Source organism: Ranitomeya imitator, chromosome 1, assembly GCF_032444005.1.
Source record: "Ranitomeya imitator isolate aRanImi1 chromosome 1, aRanImi1.pri, whole genome shotgun sequence".
Taxonomy (NCBI): Eukaryota; Metazoa; Chordata; class Amphibia; order Anura; family Dendrobatidae; genus Ranitomeya; species Ranitomeya imitator.
Window position 1 is genome coordinate 549,536,483 of NC_091282.1, and position 24,435 is coordinate 549,560,917.

General features: G+C 43.9%; 1 protein-coding gene across 3 annotated transcripts in view; it reads right to left on the reverse strand.

Annotated features, from left to right (window-relative positions):
• Positions 1 to 24,435, reverse strand: part of GATAD2A (GATA zinc finger domain containing 2A) — a 120,343-nt gene that overhangs the window by 50,477 nt on the left and 45,431 nt on the right. For 2 of the 3 annotated variants that reach the window (XM_069767693.1, XM_069767694.1), the window contains exon 2: positions 1,216 to 1,469. In XM_069767693.1, coding sequence (XP_069623794.1) covers positions 1,216 to 1,469 — 254 coding nt within the window. Of the gene's footprint in view, positions 1 to 1,215; positions 1,470 to 1,786; positions 1,806 to 24,435 lie in introns of those variants that run through there. The other variant, XM_069767695.1, reaches the window with a different exon arrangement.

Here is a 24,435-nt window from a genome sequence, read left to right on the forward strand (position 1 = left end):
TAGCAGCATGCTGCAGTTTTTCCACACAAATCGGATGCCACTCACCCATTCAAGTCTGAGTGCATGGAAATAATGGGACTGAACTCTGACATCTTATTTTAGGCAGGTTCACAGAATGGAGAAGATAGAGACCAGTTACTCTCCTTCTATCCGTGTGCTCCATTTCGCTCATCAGAGAGAATCTGATTACGCCAAGCTGACACTCAGATCAAACTCTAATCAGAATTTGATCCGAGTGTCATTTACAAAATTGATCCATTTTTCTTGGAAGATAATCTATGGTCGCATGAGCGAACACTCAAGATGAGAATTGAGAGAAGCCAGGTGAGACTAGTCAGCATCACCCATTTACACGGGAAATATTTGGAAATCATGACAGTGAGCACATCACACACTATCATGATTCGGAGGTCTGCAGTCATTTTCCAGGCAGAAATGAAGGGTCTTCGGTCTCTAAGAATCAGTTACACGGCTCCAGGGGCCAATTTTTACATTTTACTGGCTAAACAACCTAAGCTTCCATTAACATTACATTGTGCCCTCCTTTTCTGTAAAGACTGCCATAATCATAGACCTGAGACAGGGACAAGGGGGCATCCTCTATGTCTGGAGGAAAGAAGGTTTAGGCATAATAACAGATGCGGATTCTTTACTGTAAGAGCAGTGAGACTATGGAACTCTCTGCCGTATGATGTTGTAATGAGTGATTCATTACTTAAATTTAAGAGGAGACTGGATGCCTTTCTGGAAAAGTATAATGTTACATGGTATATAAACTAGATTTCTTGATAGGGTGTTGATCCAGGGAACTAGTCTGATTGCCGTATGTGGAGTCGGGAAGGAATTTTTCCCCAATGTGGAGCTTACTCTTTGCCACATGGTTTTTTTTTGCCTTCCTCTGGATCAACATGTTAGGGCATGTTAGGTTAGGCTATGGGTTGAACTAGATGGACTTATAGTCTTCCTTCAACCTTAATAACTATAACAGATACGAATATTAACACTGATCCAGAACAGAGCACAAAACAAGGAGGTGAAGATGCTCGCTGCCATGTTCTGGCATCCAGCTGGTAATTTGCACTGTAGGGCAGCCATATTGATACATAGGCCAAACCTACCTCACATTTTATGCATATGCCTTTGTGACATACAAGACAAAACGGCAAAAAGAATATACGAATGGCTGAATACACTGATGTGCCAAATTTAACTCACTTCTTTGATGTGCTCATATCCATTGGCTCTTCGCCTGTCGGTACCTCCAATTTGATAGTGGCCTTCACCTCCCCAGTTTTCAGAAGTTCAGGCATCTTGCCAGACCCAGATTCTGTTTTTATCACAAGATCCCCATCCAACAGTCCTTTCTCCAGTTTTAACTTCTTGTTGTCGACGTCATTCTGTGTCACCTCTCTCTCCAGCGCCCTCTTTTGACTCCGTGTCCGGCATGCTTCATCCGCCATATCGTTGGACTGGAACAGGAAAAATCAACAAGATTCTGTAAGTGTCAACATTGTCATGCAATTGCAGTCAAATTGACTAATCAAGCAGGTCCAAGTACATCAAATCATCTGATTCCAAGTATTTGCAAAACTGCCCCAGAAAATTACAGCTCAACTGTAAAAGTATACAAAACATCCGGCCCATATGAGCAAGAGGTGACCTGAGGCACCAGGTGTGTTATGATCCACACAAAGTGTGCGCTGGGGAAGGCAGACACCAAGAACGACAAGCATGAGTTCGATAAGTGCTCATCCTTGCCAGAGGTAGGAACCAACAATTATCTTACAGCTCACATATTGTGTACAACGCTGGACTCCACACTCATCATTGCAAATTCTAGAGTTGGATTTAATATACTTGTGAGAAGGTGATGACAAACCCCAGGTGGCATTTCCTTGTGACATCAAGTCCCCACGTGACCTCTTTAATTTTCCCAGGATGCTGCTGGAGACACAAAAGCACTTTCTGGAAAACCGCCCTGAACTGGTTCCAGACAACGAGAGCTGCGAGTGGCGTTAACCCCTTGCAGTGACACAGACATTCACCTCACTATTGCTCCCCCACCCCCTTCAAGGCCTGCTGCTTCTGGCATTCCTGTACTGTCAAAAATAGCATCATTCTTAAAGTGAGAGAATACCACATTGATCAGTTTGATTCTTTCATTAACCATGTTAATGAGCCATGACAAAATCGGAACTGCAGAGTATAACCATTATTTTGTGTGCCAATCACCAGCTCACTGGCAGCAGTGATGCAGCAGGCACCATTTATCAAAAGCTGACAGACTGAGGTGTGGAGCTCAACTCTGCGGTCAAGTTCACCAGCATGGCCTTGTGGCCTCTAGAGCTCATTATCCATGGACATAGGGGGTCGTATTTGTTATAGAAATGAGTGAGCCTTCTAGAAGCAGACCGGTCCAGGAGGAACATTCAGTTTTGCTTTAGTAAAAGAGTATGGGAGTTCTCCAATTAAATACATTTTGTATTTCAATTCCTCACCATCATTTTTGATAATATTTCCTGTCACTGAGTGAGAACACAGGCAGCATCCATGTATATAGGGAGTGGAACACATATCCCAGGCAGTTTGCTACACAATATTCCCTAGACTGGATACCATAGTATCAGCTGAGAGCAGGACTAGGGGAGTACATGTACACAGGAATGTGATCCTTCATGGACAGCAAACTTGCATCTAAAAAGGGGAGGAAACTAAACCATTTTTAATGGCTAGAAAGTAATAAACTTCATTTATAGCGCAATCTATTTATACACCAATAAACCTCTTAGGTTACAGTAAACATTAAAATGAATGCATTAAAATGGAACCTGTCATCTGATTCATGCTGCCCAAGCCATGGAGTGAATTGATCTACAAAACTATATTCTTCCTGAAGAGCTGGAGCGCTTGCTTCAGAGAGAAACATCCCAGGCTACAATTGTGCAGCCAGACTGACTCATGCAGCCCACAGCCAGCATGAATAAGGTGACTACTCCCCCAAGTAAGAAACTTTTTTTTTTGGGAGAAGTTTTCCCTTATCCGGGAGTAGTTTTAGGGTATGTTCCCACTGTCAGTAAAAGCTGCGGGTTGGACGCTGCATACACCCGCAGCAGCCAGATGTTACAGCACAGTAGATGGGATTTGTAGAAATCCCATGTCCACTATCCATGCACCGGCAGCTGCGGCTTTCCTGTGCAGACGGATATGTGGGCGCATCTTTCCAGACCGCAGCATCTCTATCTTGCGGAGACACTCAGTCTCCGCAGGATAAATATCACCGTCCAATGTATTGGACGTGGTGATTCCGCACTGTTCAATGAACACATGCAGAATCACCTGTGTTCAAAAGCCGGCAGCACTTTGGACGGAGCGGACATGTGCTGGACAAAGCGCTGCCTAATACGGACCTTGAGAACATACCCTTAATGAGGTTTCAGAATAGTTTGCTTTCTGAAGAGTTCTTGGAGAAGTTTCCTTCAGGATACGATTCAAAGATGTGACATGAGCTCTTTTTCCACCAGGCGTTTTCTAAAACCTCTTCAGAGAGAAAAAAGAATCCACAAAAAGCTTCTCATATGAACAAAATGGAAAGCTATTTCATCTCAACTCTAAAGGAAATCTAAAGCTTTGTAGCAATTTCTGAGGAGCATTTTGGAGAAACTCTGGCCTTGACTTATCAAAGCGATTACACCAGAATTCTGTTGGAAAAACAATTGCTTTGAAAAGTCACAATGTTTGTGCATGGTGAAGTTGGGCAAAAATTTAGCAACTTGGCCATTTCAGTTCCACCAAAATGAGTGGCGCTGGACTGGGAGAGGGGATGGGACACAGCTCATCTAATTCATGACAAGCTGTGGTATGGCCTCCCTGACTGGAGCAAGTTGTGTAGAGTAAGAGGTGCACACCTTTTACGGATGCGCCCAATTCATTTAAAGGCTTGATCCTCTTAATGAATCAGGCACCTCTGGGGTCCAATATGGTCGGTCCCTCATCAATTCAATACTGGTGTGAACTACACCGATCTTGAGGAGTTGGGGGCCTCAGTGTAAGCCTACCCATTAAAAAAAAATAAATAAAAAAGACCCTTGTAGAGCAGAATCTCACATTTTTGAGAGGCACAGGTCCCCCACCTCTCATGTTGCAGGTACTGTGAATGGAGAAGGTCTAGGATGGCACTACAAACAGCTTAGTTTGCAAATGTCAACAGCAACACAAGACTTCCACTAAATTGTATGACACAACAGTGCTTTAGTTTACACTATGACCAAGTCTTAGTTCCACATTCGTCTTCAGTGCTGTACATGTAGCACCAGAGTTCTATGGGGCCAAAATTGTTGGCCATTTTACTGCATATCAAACCGGTTTTGCATTGCGCCTTGAACCATGCATTTTAATACTACAAACCATAATGTGAAATTGTATATGGTCTGGAGAGCGCTAGAAATCCTGAACAAAGCAATGTACTTCCTCATCTAAATGTACACTTCACAGCACTGAATGGGTTACCAGGAGGCTACTGACCTGAACAACCTGCCCTTAATTCCTCATATTCACCTTGACTAAGTGTCAATAGCAGTATCATTAAGATCTGGGCTAAACAAGTGTACCCAGCTTTCCTTGACTCTTGAACAGAAATCAAGTAAAAAAAAAAAAAAAGTCAACACTGAGCAAAAACCTTCATCTGCCAGAAGAATAGGACAAATAATCTATAAATCTATTTTGCAGCATAAATTGGTGGCACTGTAGAAACTACCCATGTGATACCACAGCTAAGCACTTTTGCCATCTTCCATATTAGGAGTGTCAAGATGGCTTTATATTGTATAAAATGTAATTGTTATCCCTTCTGGTTTGTATTTTTCATAAAACCCCAAACATGCAACAAAAGATGTAGAAAAATAATAGTGACGATGCAGACAGCAGGAGAAAGGAAACCCACACATCCACACATTGCGAAGTAAGAGGAATTTGCAGTGTGAAGCCAGCAGTGGGAGCAGCGAGACGAAGAGGGACGCAGCAACACAGCAGCTCTTGAGAATCGGCCAGCTTACAGCTGTCTGCCTGAGCACAATGGGTTAAGCTCTGCCATTTTGGTGTCATTCACTGATCTGTCCATTAACGGTGTTACAGAGTAAAATGGAAGTCGTTAACCCTTCGCCTCCAGCAATCAGCCTGAGAAGGAAGTAAAGTGTCCAACTGCAAAAGTTACTGCATTTCTCTTATATGAAGGAAAGCCTCTTAATAACGAATGTAAAGGTCTCACGAAGGAGGGGGAGAAAAAAGGCTTGATTGAGATTGTAAGGTCATAGCCGCAGTTCATGCTGTACTAGAGTAATCATTAAATGCACTACCGGAGGAAAAGCCCTACTCCGCACACGGGAAAACGCACCTCACAGACAACATAAGACAAGAGGTTCCCACCGAATTCACAACACACATTATCACAGCACTGCATGAGATGGGACAGATCTGAGGAGCGAAAGAAGGAAACTAGTAGGGAGCAGATCGAAAACATTTGCAAATTCCACTCTTATTCACATCAGGCAGATGTGTTGGTCTGAATGGGACTTGAAGAAATCCACATCCAAGCTGTACCATATCCTTACTCATCACATCTACACCAAATCTGCAGTGTGTAACTTTACTCTTATGGTACCTAGAAACATTAGAAGAGTGGCAGACAAACCATGCAAAGACAGCGTCCCAACTAACAGCAATGGATTGCCAGAAAGGAAGGATCAGACATTGCAGTTTTTACCATGATACCATTGGTAAGCACCTGCCTATTACAGCAGAGAACAGCGCTAGATCCAGTCCCTACAGTTTAACCCCTTAGACACTATGGCCTGTAGTGACCATGACGTCTAAGTGAATGGATGAGCAGGGAACACCACCCCCTTGTTCACAGAGTTACCAAAGATTACTGTGGTTTGGGCAATGGCTTTTTGGACGCACTGTGGCCAGTAACGCGTGTGATTTAGCTACAAGGCACATTGCCACTCATCACTTATTGATAAGCTGGTGGGGCTTAGAGGAAGGGGGCAAGCCCAACAAATTTAATTTTAATTTACTCCAGAAATACTGTAGGTGTAAATTATAGCACAAAGCTGCGGATTGCTTTTCTGGGACATGGCCAAAAATACCACACTGTCGTATTCTACCTCCGTAGGCTTTTGATTAGGACAGGTATATGATTAAGTACATTGCACGCTTGCAAACTAAAAAAGCGCACATCATTTTATTGCAAATTCCAGAGATTTTGGGCACATTGTTAGTGTAGGTAAAACATGTAAAATAAAGGTTTCCACTGTTTAACCCTATCAGGGTAATGGAATATTTCATTTTACTCACCTTCTTCCAAGGGGTAATAACTACTTTTCCTTCAAGATTTATGAGTGTTTTTGTGGGTCAAAGCTGTAGCTTTACAGATTCCAAGTGGAATGAAATGGGGAAAAATAAAAATGCAGTAACCCTATTTATATGATGGCTTTCACTGTCAGGAAAAGTGATTTGGAAACCCGATTGTCCAGGTCACTGTGATTTTATTAAAATTAGACCCATAACCTTTTTTTAGTGGTAAGCTGGCAAAAAAAAAAATAAGTCACCACACAAGAATTTAGGCGACAACAGAAAAATTATTAAAAGAACCCACAGCAAATATGGCATTTTTAGATTGTGTTTTTTCCCTCCATTCACACTCCGGCTCAAGCCCTTCCATATACGCGGACTCCTTCCCAGGAAGTAAATTCACATTTTAATGCGGGACAGTATGAAATAAACACATGTAAGAAAAAATATGAGACAAAGCAGACTACAAAACTGCAGCAATTAGCCAGTGCATATATTGCAGCTTTACCACAAATTGCCATGTACAGGATCTAAAGAGATGCACATTGTTTTATGGACTTTATACCTGTACTTGTGGCATAACCACCTCAAAGCATGGAAAAAATGTGTGTGGGTCTCTCGGGTATCACTTATTTTTTTTAACGGAGAAACACCATTGTGGACTCAATACTGAGTGTTGGCCTTGAGCACTTTATTATGCCCTGTTTCAAGGGATATGTGGGAGGAAACCCATTCTGTATTTTTGGAGATACTGTTATGGCAGCATGTTAAGAAACTGGAGAATTTAAATATATATAATATTCATTATATGAAATAGGGGGCAGGTCAGTGAGAGATCAGTGACCGGTCAGAAGCCACACAGATGAATGTGTAACGTGAGGCAGTGACTGGTGTTATATGTGAGGGTTGCTGTGTGTTCCCCCCCAGGATGCGCATGGGGGCATACTGAGGCCATGGGAGTGCATTGCAGTCACAGGCGTAACTTTAGTCTGTACTGAAACCACAGCAAGTGTTAGTCCAGGACAAGCTATTTTTCCAGGGCAGATTTAAGAAAACCTGCTCTAGGCTTTGTGTTTTGAAACTAACTACAGGATGGTAGTCGTGCAGTCAGTTTCATTCCTGGCAGGGTTTTCAATGTGGCTGAAGGCCACAATTTCAAGTTAAAAACCCTGCAGTATAGGGTTTGGGTGTGTCAGGTTCAGTGTCAGTCTGGTGTTTGGAGGAGTACAGAGCAGGAGGCTCTGCCGAGCTCCATCTGAGTGAGGCAACACAGGCAAGCAGAGCCAAGCAGCCAAGGCAGCTAGTAGGCTTGGCACCCACTGCGTACACAGCAGTGCAGTCGCCCACGGCAACTTGTCTCAGTAGGTGTACTGGCGTGTTTAGTGACTAATCTGGAGGATATGGTTCCCGGCTGCAATCCGGAGGCTATCATGTACTGTGTAATCCTGTGAGTAGAACATTAACATGGCGGTGCAGTCGCCTACGGCAACTGATCAGAGGTGGACTGGCATGTTTAGTGACTAATCTAGAGGATATGTGCCCGGCTGCGACCGGAGGATATCGTGTGATGTGGGTTTTTTTTAGTTGAACTTTAAAGAGATGTTTTGCTTTGAACTTTGCTGGGTCACTGGCACGAAGTGCTACCACTGCACTACAGTAAGCAGAGCACCACATGAAGACCCCCCACAGTCCACCCCGGAGCACGAGCATATCATTAACTCAAAACTGAAAATAAAGATTAAACAACAACCACAAGACGGATTTCATCAACCAACATATTTTTTTTCAGTATAACAGCGCCAACCTGACACTGTCTGTAGGTTACTGTGCACAATCCTGCTGACAGGTTGCCTTTAAGAAAATATTAGATAGATCAAGAGTGAGTGAGCGCGCGCTCACACACACAGCCAAATCTGATTTGTGAAAATATTTAAAGATTATTTAACCCATAGACAGAAGTTAAATACAACCTCAAAAAGCCAAATTTAGTGGTTGTCACACAGATCCATTGCCTGAATTATAGGTCTCGCTCGTTAACTGTAGGGGAAGAAAAAAAAAATTGTATTGATTTAAGCTATACATGTTCTTGCCATAATTTATACTGACTTGAAGAATTAAGTTGCCAGGTTATTTTCATTGAAAGCACTAAAAGAAAAAACCTCCAAAGACAATGTCAGAGTTGCTTTTGCTTTTTATTATTATTTTGATGAGATGGAAGGGGTCACAATTTCATTGTACTTTAATTTTTTGGTGTCATACAACTAAGTCAGTACAAAAATTAAGAAAATTAAGGTACTAGGAAGATTAGGAAAATATGAAAAACACAAAAACAAAAATTGGTCAATAATTGATAAAGGGGGTTCTCTAGATTTATCTTTGGAAGTGCAAAGCTCCTTCGCCTCCTGCACACTCCTGAAGTCAGTAGGTTGGACAAGAATGGTTACACCACTAGTCCAAACTGTGCCATCTCGTGGGGACAGAAGCCTGGCGAGATACAGGGACCAGGCCATCTTCAGTGATACAAGCAAGCACTGAAGCATAGAGCAGGTTTGCAGTGTGCCAAGGTGACCAGCCACTCAGACTGCGGGGTATCTTAGGAGAAGAGTTGCACAATTTAGTCAAAATCCTCTGTCCTCAGCAAGGAGGCAATTTTTAGTTTAAAAAAGCAAAATTGCAAAGTTGCTCAAAGGCACTGTAATATTATCCATTTCTAAACTTGAAACAACCCTTTATAGTGGGCCTTACATTGTTTAGTCCCAGGCAAAACCTTCTAAGATTGGCAGGGGTCTAAAACCAGGCACCCAGTTAATCAGTTAATACCTGATCAGGCAGTGGCCCGCCATAAACAACGTGGGCAAACGACCACCACAATTCCGTATATATTCAACGACCACCACAACTCCGTACATATTCAAGTGAATGTTGGAGCCTTAGTTGTTGTGCAGTCTGAGCCTTTTAAAGTCTATGGTGTTCACACTGCTGTTATATTCACGTATGATAGAAGTTCCTTCTGATCTGATGGCAATAATAGCACATTATGCAGCAGCAATATTGCCATCACAAAGATAAGAATCATAACAAAAAAACTGACTTCAATACAAGGTCAGTACTGTCCATAGTGCAATGGGTCTAGCACACTATTAAACTAATGGGTTTCTACAGGTTACTAGTCACTGAACATATATACGGTATTTGGACTGTAGATAACAGACTTCATGTACACTTCTGTTAATAAAGTAGACATTTGGAGAGTGGACCTTGTGTTAGGTAGCAGACAGATTTCACAGAGTCCAAGGAGGGGTATGTTACATGACCAGCCAGCATGTAATGGGGGAGGGGAGAGATTATGTGAATCACTAAGATTCTGCAGGAATAAAATCTTTGCCATCTCTTAGTGACACAGATGGACATGCAAACCTATACTAACAGACAAGCTCAGGTTACAGGTTTGCTTCACTGGCCTACCAAAAAAAGGTGATGGGGGGGGGGGGGGGGGGGGAAATAAGGAAGCGTACATCTCTGGGCCCATCAGGATGTTTACCACAAGTTAAGGGCAGGAGTCAAAATTATTTTTACAGGTATTAGCCAATAGGGTATGAGCCATTATATTTGGAAACAGAAGAAAATTTCAAGATGCAGAAAATGCCTTAAAAATAAAAGCCAATTAGCATGGATTTCCATTATAGCATCAATGCATGTGTTATTTAGCACCCCCAAAAGAAAAGAAAATTGCACAGAAACCTTTCAAGAAAGTATGGCAAGGGCAATCCTAGCATACAAAAAGTTATATAAAATGGTTGGGTTTTTCCCCCTTTAAATTCCACAGATTTTTTTTTTTTAATTTAAAACGGAGTACCTCTTCCAACTGCCACAGTTCTAGCAATTACAGAACAGTTTATGTTCCCGGTAATAAGCATACAAATTTTAGCTTCAACCAAAGGGTCATATCACAAAAATTCTTTGTAGGCATTTACTTTTTCTCCTCTGAGGCTGGTCAATCAAGTCATGGCCATGCCCAAAGAGACATTCTATAGTACATGCCCAGTAGACTGAAGGGAAAATTTATATCTTTATTACCAGAGGGCATAGAATGAAAGTTGAAAAAGAAAAACTGCTCTATAATCAGTCAAAGAATACCCATTTGAAGAGGTACTCTGTTCAATCTAAAAAAAAAAAAAAATCAAGTAAAAGGTCCCTTTTTAAATGGGTTTACACTTTTCAATAAATACATACCTTCCCATGAAAAGGCTATATATACTGTATGCTAAAGCTCATACATATTGTAGAAATTAGAATTATTATTTTTAATAAAAACCATTATCAGATAAGTAGGGGTCCCATACCGAGTACCCATAACGATCTGCTGCTATTAGACTCCTGCATTGACCAGATATAAGTGGGGTACAAAACTCAACGGGGCAGCCCCATTCACTGCACAGTGGCCTCTGCAGAGTTCTGCACATCAGCTCCTACTCAATTTCCCACTCTAGTTTTATTAGGAGTGGGGATGCTTATTCCAGCTTCAAAGTAATACATTAGTCTTATTTCCAGTGACCCAGAGTTCATGGAAGCTACTCTTGGAGCCTGCCAACACACTCAGAGATCCAGACCATGCTTTCATGATCCATGGTGAAACATGTACAGGAGATAACTGCACACTACCAAACTATGCCCATTATCATGCTAGAGAAATCAGGCTGGAGTAAAAGTTCCCAGCAGGGTAAGAATTTCATCAGCACGCTGTAGGTGTTGCCTATGCACATTTGCTTGATTATTTGCTAAACTTGCTAGTCCAACTACAGAAGTAGGGTACGTTCACATTTGCGGTTTGCGCCGCAGCGTCGCCGCCGCAACAAAACGCATGCGTCGTGCGGCCCTATCTTTAACATTGGGGCCGCATGTGCATGCGTTGTGTTGCGTTTTGTTGCGTTTTACGCCGCATGCGGCGTTAGGGCGCACCTGCCTGGGCGCGTCAAACGCAACATGTTGCATTTTTCTGGCGGCGCCGACCTTTTCAAAAACGCATGCGTCGTGCGGCCCTATCTTTTAACATTGGTGCCGCATGGGCCGCATGTGCATGCGTTTTGCTGCGTTTTTGTTTGCGTTGTGGCGACGACGCTGCGGCGCACAACGCAAATGTGAACTTAGATTTACTGAGAGACCTGGTACAGAAATGCAACCTGCAGAATATTATAAGTCATCACAAAACCAATCATTGTGAATGTCTTAACCCCTTAATGACAGACAATACGTCTTAATTGACCTAAGATATTAGAGCATAGCCTCCCCATACAGGTGACAATCCAGCAGCTGTCGGCTGTACACTATAGCTGACAACTTGCTGCATCAGCCACGATCAGTGTTTGCACCGTCCAACCTTAGATGCTGCGTCAATAGTGACTACATCATTATAAATGGTTAACAAAGTGTGGGGGCTTCCTATTTAACCAAATTGGTGCCCTCAGATCTTGATTGTGTGGCCCTGATGTTTGCCATGGCAATTCATGACCAAATAGCGGCCTTAGAGTCTGACAGCTGTAGTAATCTGTTCAGCAGTTTGAGGCATTTAGGCTACGTTCACATTTGCGTTGTGCGCCGCTGCGTCGGCGACGCAACGCACAACGCAAATAAAAACGCAGCAAAACGCACGCAAAAACGCTGCGTTTTGCGACGCATGCGTCGTTTTTTGCCGAAATTTCGACGCAAAAAAAATGCAACTTGTTGAGTTTTCTTTGCCCGACGCTTGCGGCAAAAAAAACGCATGCGTCGCACAACGCAGCACAACGCATGTCCATGCGTCCCCCATGTTAAATATAGGGGCACATGACGCATGCGTCGCCGCTGCGTTTCCCGACGCTACGTTGGGAAACGCAAATGTGAACATAGCCTTAGGTGGTAATAATACACATTTTCATTCCTATCATGCCACTTTGCATTAATTCCTGTAAAGCACCTGAAGAGTTAATAAACTACCTGACAGCAGTTTTCAATATGTCTGGGGTGATGTTTTTAACCCCTTCATGACCCAGCCTATTTTGACCTTAACCCCTTCATGACCCAGCCTATTTTGACCTTAAAGACCTTGCCGTTTTGTGCAATTCTGACCAGTGTCCCTTTATGAGGTAATAACTCTGGAACGCTTCAACGGATCCTAGCGGTTCTGAGAATGTTTTTTCGTGACATATTGGGCTTCATGTTCGTGGTAAATTTAGGTCAATAAATTCTGCGTTTATTTGTGATAAAAACGGAAAATTGGCGAAAATTTTGAAAATTTCGCAATTTTCACATTTTGAATTTTTATTCTGTTAAACCAGAGAGATATGTGACACAAAATAGTTAATAAATAACATTTCCCACATGTTTACTTTACATCAGCACAATTTTGGAAACAAAATTTTTTTTTGTTAGGAAGTTATAAGGGTTAAAAGTTGACCAGCGATTTGTCATTTTTACAACGAAATTTACAAAACCATTTTTTTTAGGGACCACCTCACATTTGAAGTCAGTTTGAGGGGTCTATATGGCTGAAAATACCCAAAAGTGACACCATTCTAAAAACTGCACCCCTCAAGGTACTCAAAACCACATTCAAGAAGTTTATTAACCCTTCAGGTACTTCACAGCAGCAGAAGCAACATGGAAGGAAAAAATGAACATTTAACTTTTTAGTCACAAAAATTATCTTTTAGCAACAATTTTTTTATTTTCCTAATGGTAAAAGGAGAAACTGAACCACGAAAGTTGTTGTCCAATTTGTCCTGAGTACACTGATACCTCATATGTTGGGGTAAACCATTGTTTGGGTGCACGGCAGGGCTTGGAAGGGAAGGAGCGCCATTTGACTTTTTGAATGAAAAATTGGCTCCACTCTTTAGCGGACACCATGTCGCGTTTGGAGAGCCCCTGTGTGCCTAAACATTGGAGCTCCCCCACAAGTGACCCCATTTTGGAAACTAGACCCCCCAAGGAACTTCTCTAGATGCATAGTGAGCACTTTAAACCCCCAGGTGCTTCACAGAAGTTTATAACGCAGAGCCATGAAAATAAAAAATAATTTTTCTTTCCTCAAAAATGATTTTTTTAGCCTGGAATTTCCTATTTTGCCAAGGGTACTAGGAGAAATTGGACCCCAAATGTTGTTGTCCAGTTTGTCCTGAGTATGCCGATACCCCATATGTGGGGGTAAACCACTGTTTGGGCGCACGGCAGGGCTCGGAAGGGAAGGCACGCCATTTGGCTTTTTAAATGGAAAATTAGCTCCAATCATTAGCGGACACCATGTCACGTTTGGAGAGCCCCTGTGTGCCTAGACATTGGAGATCCCCCACAAATGACCCCATTTTGGAAACTAGACCCCAAAGGAACTAATCTAGATGTGTGGTGAGGACTTTGAACCCCCAAGTGTTTCACAGAAGTTTATAACGCAGAGCCATGAAAAAAAATTATTTTCTCAAAAATGATCTTTTAGCCTGCAATTTTTTTATTTTCCCAAGGGTAACAGGAGAAATTTGACCCCAAAAGTTGTTGTCCAGTTTCTCCTGAGTACGCTGATACCCCATATGTGGGGGTAAACCACTGTTTGGGCACATGCCGGGGCTCGGAAGTGAAGTAGTGACGTATTGAAATGCAGACTTTGATGGAATGCTCTGTGGGCGTCACGTTGCGTTTGCAGAGCCCCTGATGTGGCTAAACAGTAGAAACCCCCCACAACTGACCCCATTTTGGAAACTAGACCCCGAAAGGAACTTATCTAGATGTGTGGTGAGGACTTTGAACCCCCAAGTGCTTCACAGAAGTTTATAATGCAGAGCCGTGAAAATAATAAATACGTTTTCTTTCCTCAAAAATAATTATTTAGCCCAGAATTTTTTATTTTCCCAAGGGTTACAGGAGAAATTGGACCTCAGTAATTGTTGCGCAGTTTATCCTGAGTATGCTGGTACCCCATATGTGGGGGTAAACCACTGTTTGGGCGCACGTCGGGGCTCGCAATTGAGGGAGCACCATTTGACTTTTTGAATACAAGATTGGCTGGAATCAATGGTGGCGCCATGTTGCGTTTGGAGACCCCCTGAAGTGCCTAAACAGTGGAAAGCCCTCAATTCTAACTCCAACACTAAACCCCAACACACCCCTAACCCTAATCCCAACTGTAGCCATAACCCTAATCACAACCCTAACCCCAACACACCCCTAACCATAACCCTAACCACAGCCTAATCTTAACCCTATTTCCATCCCTAGCCCTAATTCCAACCCTAACCCTAAGGCTATGTGCCCACGTTGCGGATTCGTGTGAGATTTTTCAGCATCATTTTTGAAAAATCCGCGGCTAAAAGGCACTGCGTTTTACCTGCGGATTTTCCGCGGATTTCCAGTGTTTTTTGTGCGGATTTCATCTGCGGATTCCGCACGGTATTTTCCACACCATGGGCACAGCGGATTTGGTTTTCCATAGGTTTACTTGGTACTGTAAACCTGATGGAACACTGCTGCGAATCCGCAGCGGCCAATCCGCTGCGGATCCGCAGCCAAATCCGCACCGTGTGCACATGGCCTAATTCTAAAGGTATGTGCACACGCTGCAGAAAACGCTGCGGATCCGCAGCAGTTTCCCATGAGTTTACAGTTCAATGTAAACCTATGGGAAACAAAAATCGCTGTACACATGCTGCAGAAAAACTGCACGGAAACGCAGCGGTTTACATTCCGCAGCATGTCTCTTCTTTCTGTGGATTCCGCAGCGGTTTTACAACTGCTCCAATAGAAAACCGCAGTTGTAAAACCGCAGTGAAATGCGCAGAAAAAACATGGTAAATCCGCCATAAATCCGCAGCGGAAAAATCCGCAGAGGACCAGAATACGTGTGCACATACCAAAACCCTAACCCTAGCTCTAACCCTAGCCCTAACCCTAACCCTATTCTAACATTAGTGGAAAAAAAAAAAATTCTATATTTTTTTATTGTCCCTACCTAAGGGGGGGACAAAGGGGGGGGGGTCATTTATCATTTTTTTATTTTGATCACTGGGATAGATTATATCTCAGTGATCAAAATGCACTTTGAACGAATCTGCCGGCCAACAGATTCGGCGGGCGCACTGCGCATGCGCCCGCCATTTTGGAAGATGGCGGCGCCCAGGGAGAAGACGGACGGACCCCGGCAGGATCGGTAAGTATGAAGGAGTGGAGGGGGAGCACGGGGGGGGGGGTGGATCGGAGCATGGGGGGGGTGGATCGGAACGGGGGAGGGGTGGAAAGGAGCACGGGGGGGAACGGAGCACGGGGGGGGAACGGAGCACGGGGGGGGAACGGAGCACGGGGGGGAACGGAGCACGGGGGTGGATCGGAGTGCGGGGGGGGTGATTGGAGCACGGGGGTGAGCAGACAAGAGCACGGGGGGAGCGGAGCACAGGACGGAGGGGAGCGGGGCAGTGTACCGGGCAGATCGGAGGGCTGGGGTGGGGCGATCGGCGGGGTGGGGGCACATTAGTGTTTCCAGCCATGGCCGATGATATTGCAGCATCGGCCATGGCTGGATTGTAATATTTCACCCGTTATAATAGGTGAAATATTACAAATCGCTCTGATTGGCTGTTGAAAGTGAAACTGCCAATCAGAGCGATTGTAGCCACGGGGGGGTGAAGCCGCCGCCACCCCCCCCCCCCCCGGGCTAAACTACCACTCCCCCTGTCCCTGCAGATCGGGTGAAATGGGAGTTAACCCTTTCACCCGATCTGCAGGGACGCGATCTTTCCATGACGCCGCATAGGCGTCATGGGTCGGATTGGCACCGACTTTCATGACGCCTACGTGGCGTCATGGGTCGGGAAGGGGTTAAAATGGTATCCCGTTTGGGGGTTTCCCAATACATGAGACCCCTAAAGTCACTTCAAACATGGATAAGTCCCTAAAAAAAAATAAATTTAGTAAATTTCCTTGAAAAAATGAAAAATTGCTGCTACATTTTTAATCCTCCTAAAATGATAAAATAAAATTAGCAATTTTCAAACTTTAAATGATCATCCCTTTAATCCAGATGGCCATACCACAGCAAACCATTAACCCCTTCCCGACCTTTGACGCATACGCTGCGTCATGAAAGTCGGTGCCATTCCGACCCATGACGCAGCATATGCGTCATGGAAAGATCGCGTCCCTGCAGGCCGGGTGAAAGGGTTAACTCCCATTTCACCCGATCTGCAGGGACAGGGGGAGTGGTAGTTTAGCCCAGGGGGGGTGGCTTCACCCCCTCGTGGCTACGATCGCTCTGATTGGCTGTTGAAAGTGAAACTGCCAATCAGAGCGATTTGTAATATTTCACCTAAAAAACTGGTGAAATATTACAATCCAGCCATGGCCGATGCTGCAATATCATCGGCCATGGCTGGAAACACTTATGTGCACCCACCCCACCCCTCCGATCGCCCCCCCAGCCCCCCGATCTGTGGTCCGCTCCCCTCCGTCCTGTGCTCCGCTCCCCCGTCCTCCTGTCCGCTTCCCCGTGCACCAATCACACCCCCTGTGCTGCAATCAAACCCCCCCCGCACTCCGATCCCCCCCCCCCCGCACACAGCGACCCCCCCCCCCCCGTGCTCCGATCCACCCCCCCCGCACAGCGATCCCTCACCCCGTGCTCCAATCCTTCCCCGTGCTCCAATCCTCCCTCCCGTGTTCCGATCCACCCCCCCCCATGATCCGATCCACCCCCCCGTGCTCCGACGCCCCCCCCCCCGTGCCCTGATCTACCCCCCCTTATACTTACCTGGCCGCCCGAGGTCCGTCCGTCTTCTTTCCTGGGCGCCGCCATCTTCCAAAATGGCGGGCGCATGTGCAGTGCGCCCGCCGAATCTGCCGGCCGGCAGATTCGTTCCAGAGTGAATTTTGATCACTGAGATATATCCTATCTCAGTGATCAAAATAAAAAAAAATAGTAAATGACCCCCCCCTTTGTCACCCCCATAGATAGGGACAATAAAAAAAATAAAGAATTTTTTTTTTTTTCACTAAGGTTGGGGTAAGAACTAGGGTTAGGGGTAGGGTTAGGGTTAGGGGTAGGGTTAGGGTTAGGGGTAGGGTTAGGGCTAGGGTTAGGGTTAGGGGTAGGGTTAGGGCTAGGGTTAGGGTTTCGGTATGTGCACACGTATTCTGGTCCTATGCGGATTTTTCCGCAGCGGATTTGAAAAATCCACAGTGCTAAACCACTGCCGATTTATCGTGGATTTACCGCGGTTTTTCTGCGCATTTCACTGCGGTTTTACAACTGCGATTTTCTATTGGAGCAGTTCTAAAACCGCTGCGGAATCCGCAGAAAGAAGTGACATGCTGCGGAATGTAAACCGCTGCGTTTCCGTGCAGTTTTTCCGCAGCATGTGTACAGCGATTTTTGGTTCCCATAGGTTCACATTGAACTGTACACTCATGGGAAACTGCTGCGGATCCGCAGCGTTTTCCGCAGCGTGTGCACATACCTTTAGAATTAGGCTATGTGCACACGGTGCGGATTGGCCGCTGCGGATTCGCAGCAGTGTTCCATCGGGTTTACAGTACCATGTAAACATATGGAAAACCAAATCCGCTGTGCCCATGGTGCAGAAAATACCGCGCGGGAACGCTGCGTTGTATTTTCCGCAGCATGCCAATTCTTTGTGCGGATTCCGCAGCGTTTTACACCTGTTCCTCAATAGGAATCCACAGGTGAAATCCGCACAAAAAACACTGGAAATCCACGGTAAATCCACAGGTAAAACGCAGTGCCTTTTACCCGCGGATTTTTCAAAAATGATGCTGAAAAATCTCATACGAATCCGCAACGTTGGCACATAGCCTTAGAGTTGGGTTGGAATTAGGGTTGTGGTTAGGGTTAGGGGTGTGTTGGGGTTAGGGTTGTGTTGGGGTTAGGGTTGTGATTAGGGTTGCGGCTACAGTTGGGATAAGGGTTAGGGGTGTGTTGGAGGTAGAATTGAGGGGTTTCCACTGTTTAGGCACTTCAGGGGGTCGCCAAACGCAACATGGCGCCACCATTGATTCCAGCCAATCTTGTATTCAAAAATTCAAATGGTGCTCCCTCACTTCCGAACCCCGACGTGTGCCCAAACAGTGGTTTACCCCCACATATGGGGTACCAGCATACTCAGGACAAACTGCGCAACAATTACTGGGGTCCAATTTCTCCTGTTACCCTTGAGAAAATAAAAAATTGCTTGCTAAAACATCATTTTTGAGGAAAGAAAAATGATTTTTTATTTTCAAGGCTCTGCGTTGTAAACGTCTGTGAAGCACTTGGGGGTTCAAAGTGCTCACCACATATCTAGATAAGTTCCTTGGGGGGTCTAGTTTCCAAAATGGGGTCACTTGTGGGGGGTTTCTACTGTTTAGCCACATCAGGGGCTCTGCAAACGCAACGTGACGCCCGCAGACCATTCCATCAAAGTCTGCATTTCAAAAGTCACTACTTCCCTTCTGAGCCCCCACGTGTGCCCAAACAGTGGTTTACCCCCACACATGGGGCATCAGCGTACTCAGGAGAAACTGGACAACAACTTTTGCGGTCCAATTTCTCCTGTAACCCTTGGGAAAATAAAAAATTCTGGGCTAAAAAATTATTTTTGAGGAAAGAAAACGTATTTATTATTTTCACGGCTCTGCGTTATAAACTTCTGTAAAGCACTTGGGGGTTGAAAGTGCTCACCACACATCTAGATAAGTTCCTTTGGGGGTCTAGTTTCCAAAATGGGGTCACTTGTGGGGGGTTTCTACTGTTTAGGCACACCAGGGGCTCTGCAAACGCAATGTGACGCCCGCAGACCATTCCATCAAAGTCTGCATTTCAAAAGTCACTACTTCCCTTCTGAGCCCCCACGTGTGCCCAAACAGTGGTTTACCCCCACACATGGGGTATCAGCGTACTCAGGAGAAACTGGACAACAACTTTTGTGGTCCAATTTCTCCTGTAACCCTTGGGAAAATAAAAAATTCTGGGCTAAAAAATTATTTTTGAGGAAAGAAAACGTATTTATTATTTTCACTGCTCTGTGTTATGAACTTCTGTGAAGCACTTGGGGGTTCAAAGTGCTCACCTCACATCTAGATAAGTTCCTTTCGGGGTCTAGTTTCCAAAATGGGGTCACTTGTGGGGGGTTTCTACTGTTTAGCCACATCAGGGGCTCTGCAAACGCAACGTGACGCCCGCAGAGCATTCCATCAAAGTCTGCATTTCAAAACGTCACTACTTCACTTCCGAGCCCCAGCATGTGCCTAAACAGTGGTTTACCCCCACATATGGGGTATCAGCGTACTCAGGAGAAACTGGACAACAACTTTTGGGGTCAAATTTCTCCTGTTACCCTTGGGAAAATAAAAAATTGCGGGCTAAAATTCATTTTTGAGAAAATAATTTTTTTTTTTTTATTTTCATGGCTCTGCGTTATAAACTTCTGTGAAGCACTTGAGGGTTCAAAGTGCTCACTACACATCTAGATTAGTTCCTTTGGGGGTCTAGTTTCCAAAATGGGGTAATTTGTGGGGGATCTCCAATGTTTAGGCACACAGGGGCTCTCCAAACGCGACATGGTGTCCGCTAATGATTGGAGATAATTTTCCATTTAAAAAGCCAAATGGCGTGCCTTCCCTTCTGAGCCCTGCCGTGCGCCCAAACAGTGGTTTACCCCCACATATGGGGTATCTGCATACTCAGGACAAACTGGACAACAACATTTGTGGTCCAATTTCTCCTATTACCATTGGCAAAATAGGAAATTCCAGGCTAAAAAATCATTTTTGAGAAAAGAAAAATTATTTTTTATTTTCATGGCTCTGCATTATAAACTTCTGTGAAGCACCTGGGGGTTTAAAGTGCTCAGTATGCATCTAGATAAGTTCCTTGGGGGGTCTAGTTTCCAAAATGGGGTCACTTGTGGGGGAGCTCCATTGCATAGGCACACAGGGGCTCTCCAAATGCGACATGGTGTCCGCTAACAATTGGAGCTAATTTTCCATTCAAAAAGTTAAAAGGCGCGCCTTCCCTTCCGAGCCCTGCCGTGTGCCCAAACAGTGGTTTACCCCCACATATGAGGTATCGGCGTACTCGGGAGAAATTGCTCAACAAATTTTAGGATCCATTTTATCCTATTGCCCATGTGAAAATGAAAAAATTGAGGCGAAAATAAATTTTTTGTGAAAAAAAAGTACTTTTTCATTTTTACGGATCAATTTGTGAAGCACCTGAGGGTTTAAAGTGCTCACTAGGCATCTAGATAAGTTCCTTGGGGGGTCCAGTTTCCAAAATGGGGTCACTTGTGGGGGAGCTCCAATGTTTAAGCACACAGGGTCTCTCCAAACGCGACATGGTGTCCGCTATCGATGGAGATAATTTTTCATTCAAAAAGTCAAATGGCGCTCCTTCCCTTCCAAGCCCTGCCGTGCGCCCAAACAGTGGTTTACCCCCACATATGAGGTATCAGCGTACTCAGGACAAATTGGACAACAACGTACGTGGTTCAGTTTCTCCTTTTACCATTGGGAAAATAAAAAAATTGTTGCTGAAAAATCATTTTTGTGACTAAAAAGTTAAATGTTCATTTTTTCCTTCCATGTTGCTTCTGCTGCTGTGAAGCACCTGAAGGGTTAATAAACTTCTTGAATGTGGTTTTGTGCACCTTGAGGGGTGCAGTTTTTAGAATGGTGTCACTTTTGGGTATTTTCAGCCATATAGACCCCTCAAACTGACTTCAAATGTGAGGTGGTCCCTAAAAAAAAATGGTTTTGTAAATTTCGTTGTAAAAATGAGAAATCGCTGGTCAAATTTTAACCCTTATAACTTCCTAGCAAAAAAAAATTTTGTTTCCAAAATTGTGCTGATGTAAAGTAGACGTGTGGGAAATGTTATTTATTAACTATTTTGTGTCACATAACTCTCTGGTTTAACAGAATAAAAATTCAAAATGTGAAAATTGCGAAATTTTCAAAATTTTCGCCAAATTTCCGTTTTTATCACAAATAAACACAGAATTTATTGACCTAAATTTACCACTAACATGAAGCCCAATATGTCACGAAAAAACAATCTCAGAACCGCTAGGATCCATTGAAGCGTTCCTGAGTTATTACCTCATGAAGGGACACTGGTCAGAATTGCAAAAAACGGCAAGGTCTTTAAGGTCAAAATAGGCTGGGTCATGAAGGGGTTAATAAATAACATTTCCCACATGTCGGCTTTACATCAGCATCATTTGTAAAATGTTATTTTTTAACATTTTTCTCAAATTTTTGATATTTTTTTTATAAATAAACACTAAACATATTGACTTAAAATTACCATTATCAGAAAGTATAATGTGTCACGAAAAAACAATCTCAAAATCACTGGGATTTGTTGAAGCGTTGCAGTTATTACCACATAAAGTGACACTGGTCAGATTTCAAAAATTTGGCTCCGTCACTAAGGGGTTAAAGAGAAATTGTCATAACGATTAGATTCTGTATAAATCTAAATTTAGTAGACAATTTTGCGAAGAAATTTGGAAGACTCCATTTAATAATGTAAGGCTAGGTTAGGTCGGCTATACTTTTCAGTTGTTGTGCAGTGTGCGCTCAATGGACAGCACAGTGGTCCAATAATAATGATGTGCTTGTGCACACCATAGAAGAGGAAAAAAATTAAATTGCATCATGCACTGCTCCAGTACAAAGGATTGGCAGAAGTCTGATGGGGTGGGATTGTACTTTAATTTTTTTTTTTTTTCACCATTGTGGGGAAAGTCACAGACAATCTAAGCCATCTTTATAATACACAGAAGACTGGAGACAGAATAGGACATGAACATTTCAGCAAGATCTCAACTCCATCCTCTACAATTCATTAAGAAATTCTTAAAATTAGACTAGAACTTGGAATAGGACATATGAAGAGGGAAAATCTAGGGTTGATCGAATAGCTTGGGATAAGTGCTTTTCCGAACAGCTATAGAGCTATTTGTTGCGACTGTCTCACAGCCACGACACATGCAGCTGCAGCTCCGAACAGCTGATTATTGGGAGCGCTGCAGATATCTAGGGTACTGCGGCAGCTATTCGGTAAGCACTTGTCCGAAGCTATTCGATCAACCATAGGGATATCCTTATAAGACAACGCCTTTAAACGGACTACATAAAACAATGGTTTGTCAGAGTAAATATAAATTGGAGACCATGACACACTACAAGAAAATCTGGTTAACTGTAATTGCTCATTTCTAGTCAAAATTGGAGAATCTAAATAAATGTAGCAATATGTTGAGCAGTATAAAGAACAGTTTTAAAACAGTTGAAAAGGGTTTTTTTATTTTTTAACAAGCTTTCTCTAGTGCAATATTTTCACAATCGTATTACTGCAGCAAAGTTTTAAAAAAGTGTTACCATTCCGAAGGGACTATTAATGCCATTGCCACCTCAAAAAAGCTTGATGATGGCAGATAAAGCATTCCTTATTGAGCTATACAGCATACTTAGCCCCCAGGCAATTTTTCATTTTGTGCTTTTGCGTTTCCCTCCCCTTCTTCAAAGAGGCTTATTTTCTGTCGATATAGCGATACGAGGGCTTCTTTTTTTCTTTTGCAGGACGACTTAATAGTTATAAATCCCACCATTTTACCAATGTACTGTGGAAAAAAAAATTATGTGGGATGAATGAACGGGAAAGGTCAGAGAGGCCCGATGCCTGCGCACTGCAGTACTTTGCTCTGCCCAAAACAGGGCAGAAAGTATGCCTGCGCCGGAGCGTGAAGACAAGAAGAGGACGTCATCTGATGAGGATGGGAGGCCCCAGACCGCGACACCCATTGGACCCAGACCGCAGCGGGACCGCCCCTGGGTGAGTATAATCCAACCTCTTTTTCTCATCTTTCAGGTTACATCGAGGGCTTATCTACAGCAATACAGAATGCTGTAGATAAATCCCTGATGCTGGTGGGCTTACCTCACCTTCCATTTTGGGGGTGACAGGTTCCCTATAAAGATAGTCCTATTGGGATTGAACAAATCAGGCCATTTATGCTGCAAATTTTCCACTGCATATTACATTAATTGTATTTCTATAGTACCAACATATTCCACAGCACTTTACAAATCAGGGGGGAATGTACAAACTATACTTTATTTAACAATACAAACAAAAGCTTATAATATATGAAACAAAGTGCTACTGAGTGCAAGGAGTGTGTGGGAATGGATGCAAGAAGGAGCCAGATTCTGAGAAATTTTATGGAGAACACGGATTACTTAAGATTATTGAGGTGAGGTGGTAGGCCTGAAGAAATGTTTTCAGACCACCTTAAAACTGTGGATACTGGTAAGTAACCACATTGCCTGGGTAGTGCATTCCAGAGAACTGGTGCAGCAGGAGAATAGTGTTGGGAGACATGAGTGTAAGGTTTGGATTCTGAGGATGTTAAGGTACCTTCACACAACGATTTCGTTAACGATATCGTTGCAACATCACGCTTTTTGTGACGTAGCAACGATCCCGCTAACGATCTCGTTATGTGTGACAGCGACCAACGATCATGCCCCTGCTGGGAGATCGTTGGTCTCTGGGGAATGATCAGGACCTTTTTTTGGTCGCTGATCACCTGCTGTCATCGCTGGATAGGCGTGTGTGATGCCGATCCAGCGATGTGTTCACTTGTAACCAGGGTAAATATCGGGTTACTAAGCGCAGGGCCGCGCTTAGTAACCCGATGTTTACCCTGGTTACCATTGTAAAAAAAAAAACAAAAAAAAAACAGTACATACTCACATTCCGATGTATGTCACGTCACCCGCCGTGAGCGCCGGCCGTAAAGCAGAGCACAGCGGTGACGTCACCGCTGTGCTCTGCTTTACGGCCTGCGCTGACACAGCCAGTGCAGGAAACTGACGGCGGGGGACGTGACAGACATCAGAATGTAAGTATGTAGTGTTTTGGTTTTTTTTAACTTTTACAATGGTAACCAGGGTAAATATCAAGTTACTAAGCGCGGCCCTGCGCATAGTAACCCGATGTTTACCCTGGTTACCCGGGTGCTGCAGGGGGACTTCGGCATCGTTGAAGACAGTTTCAACGATGCCGAA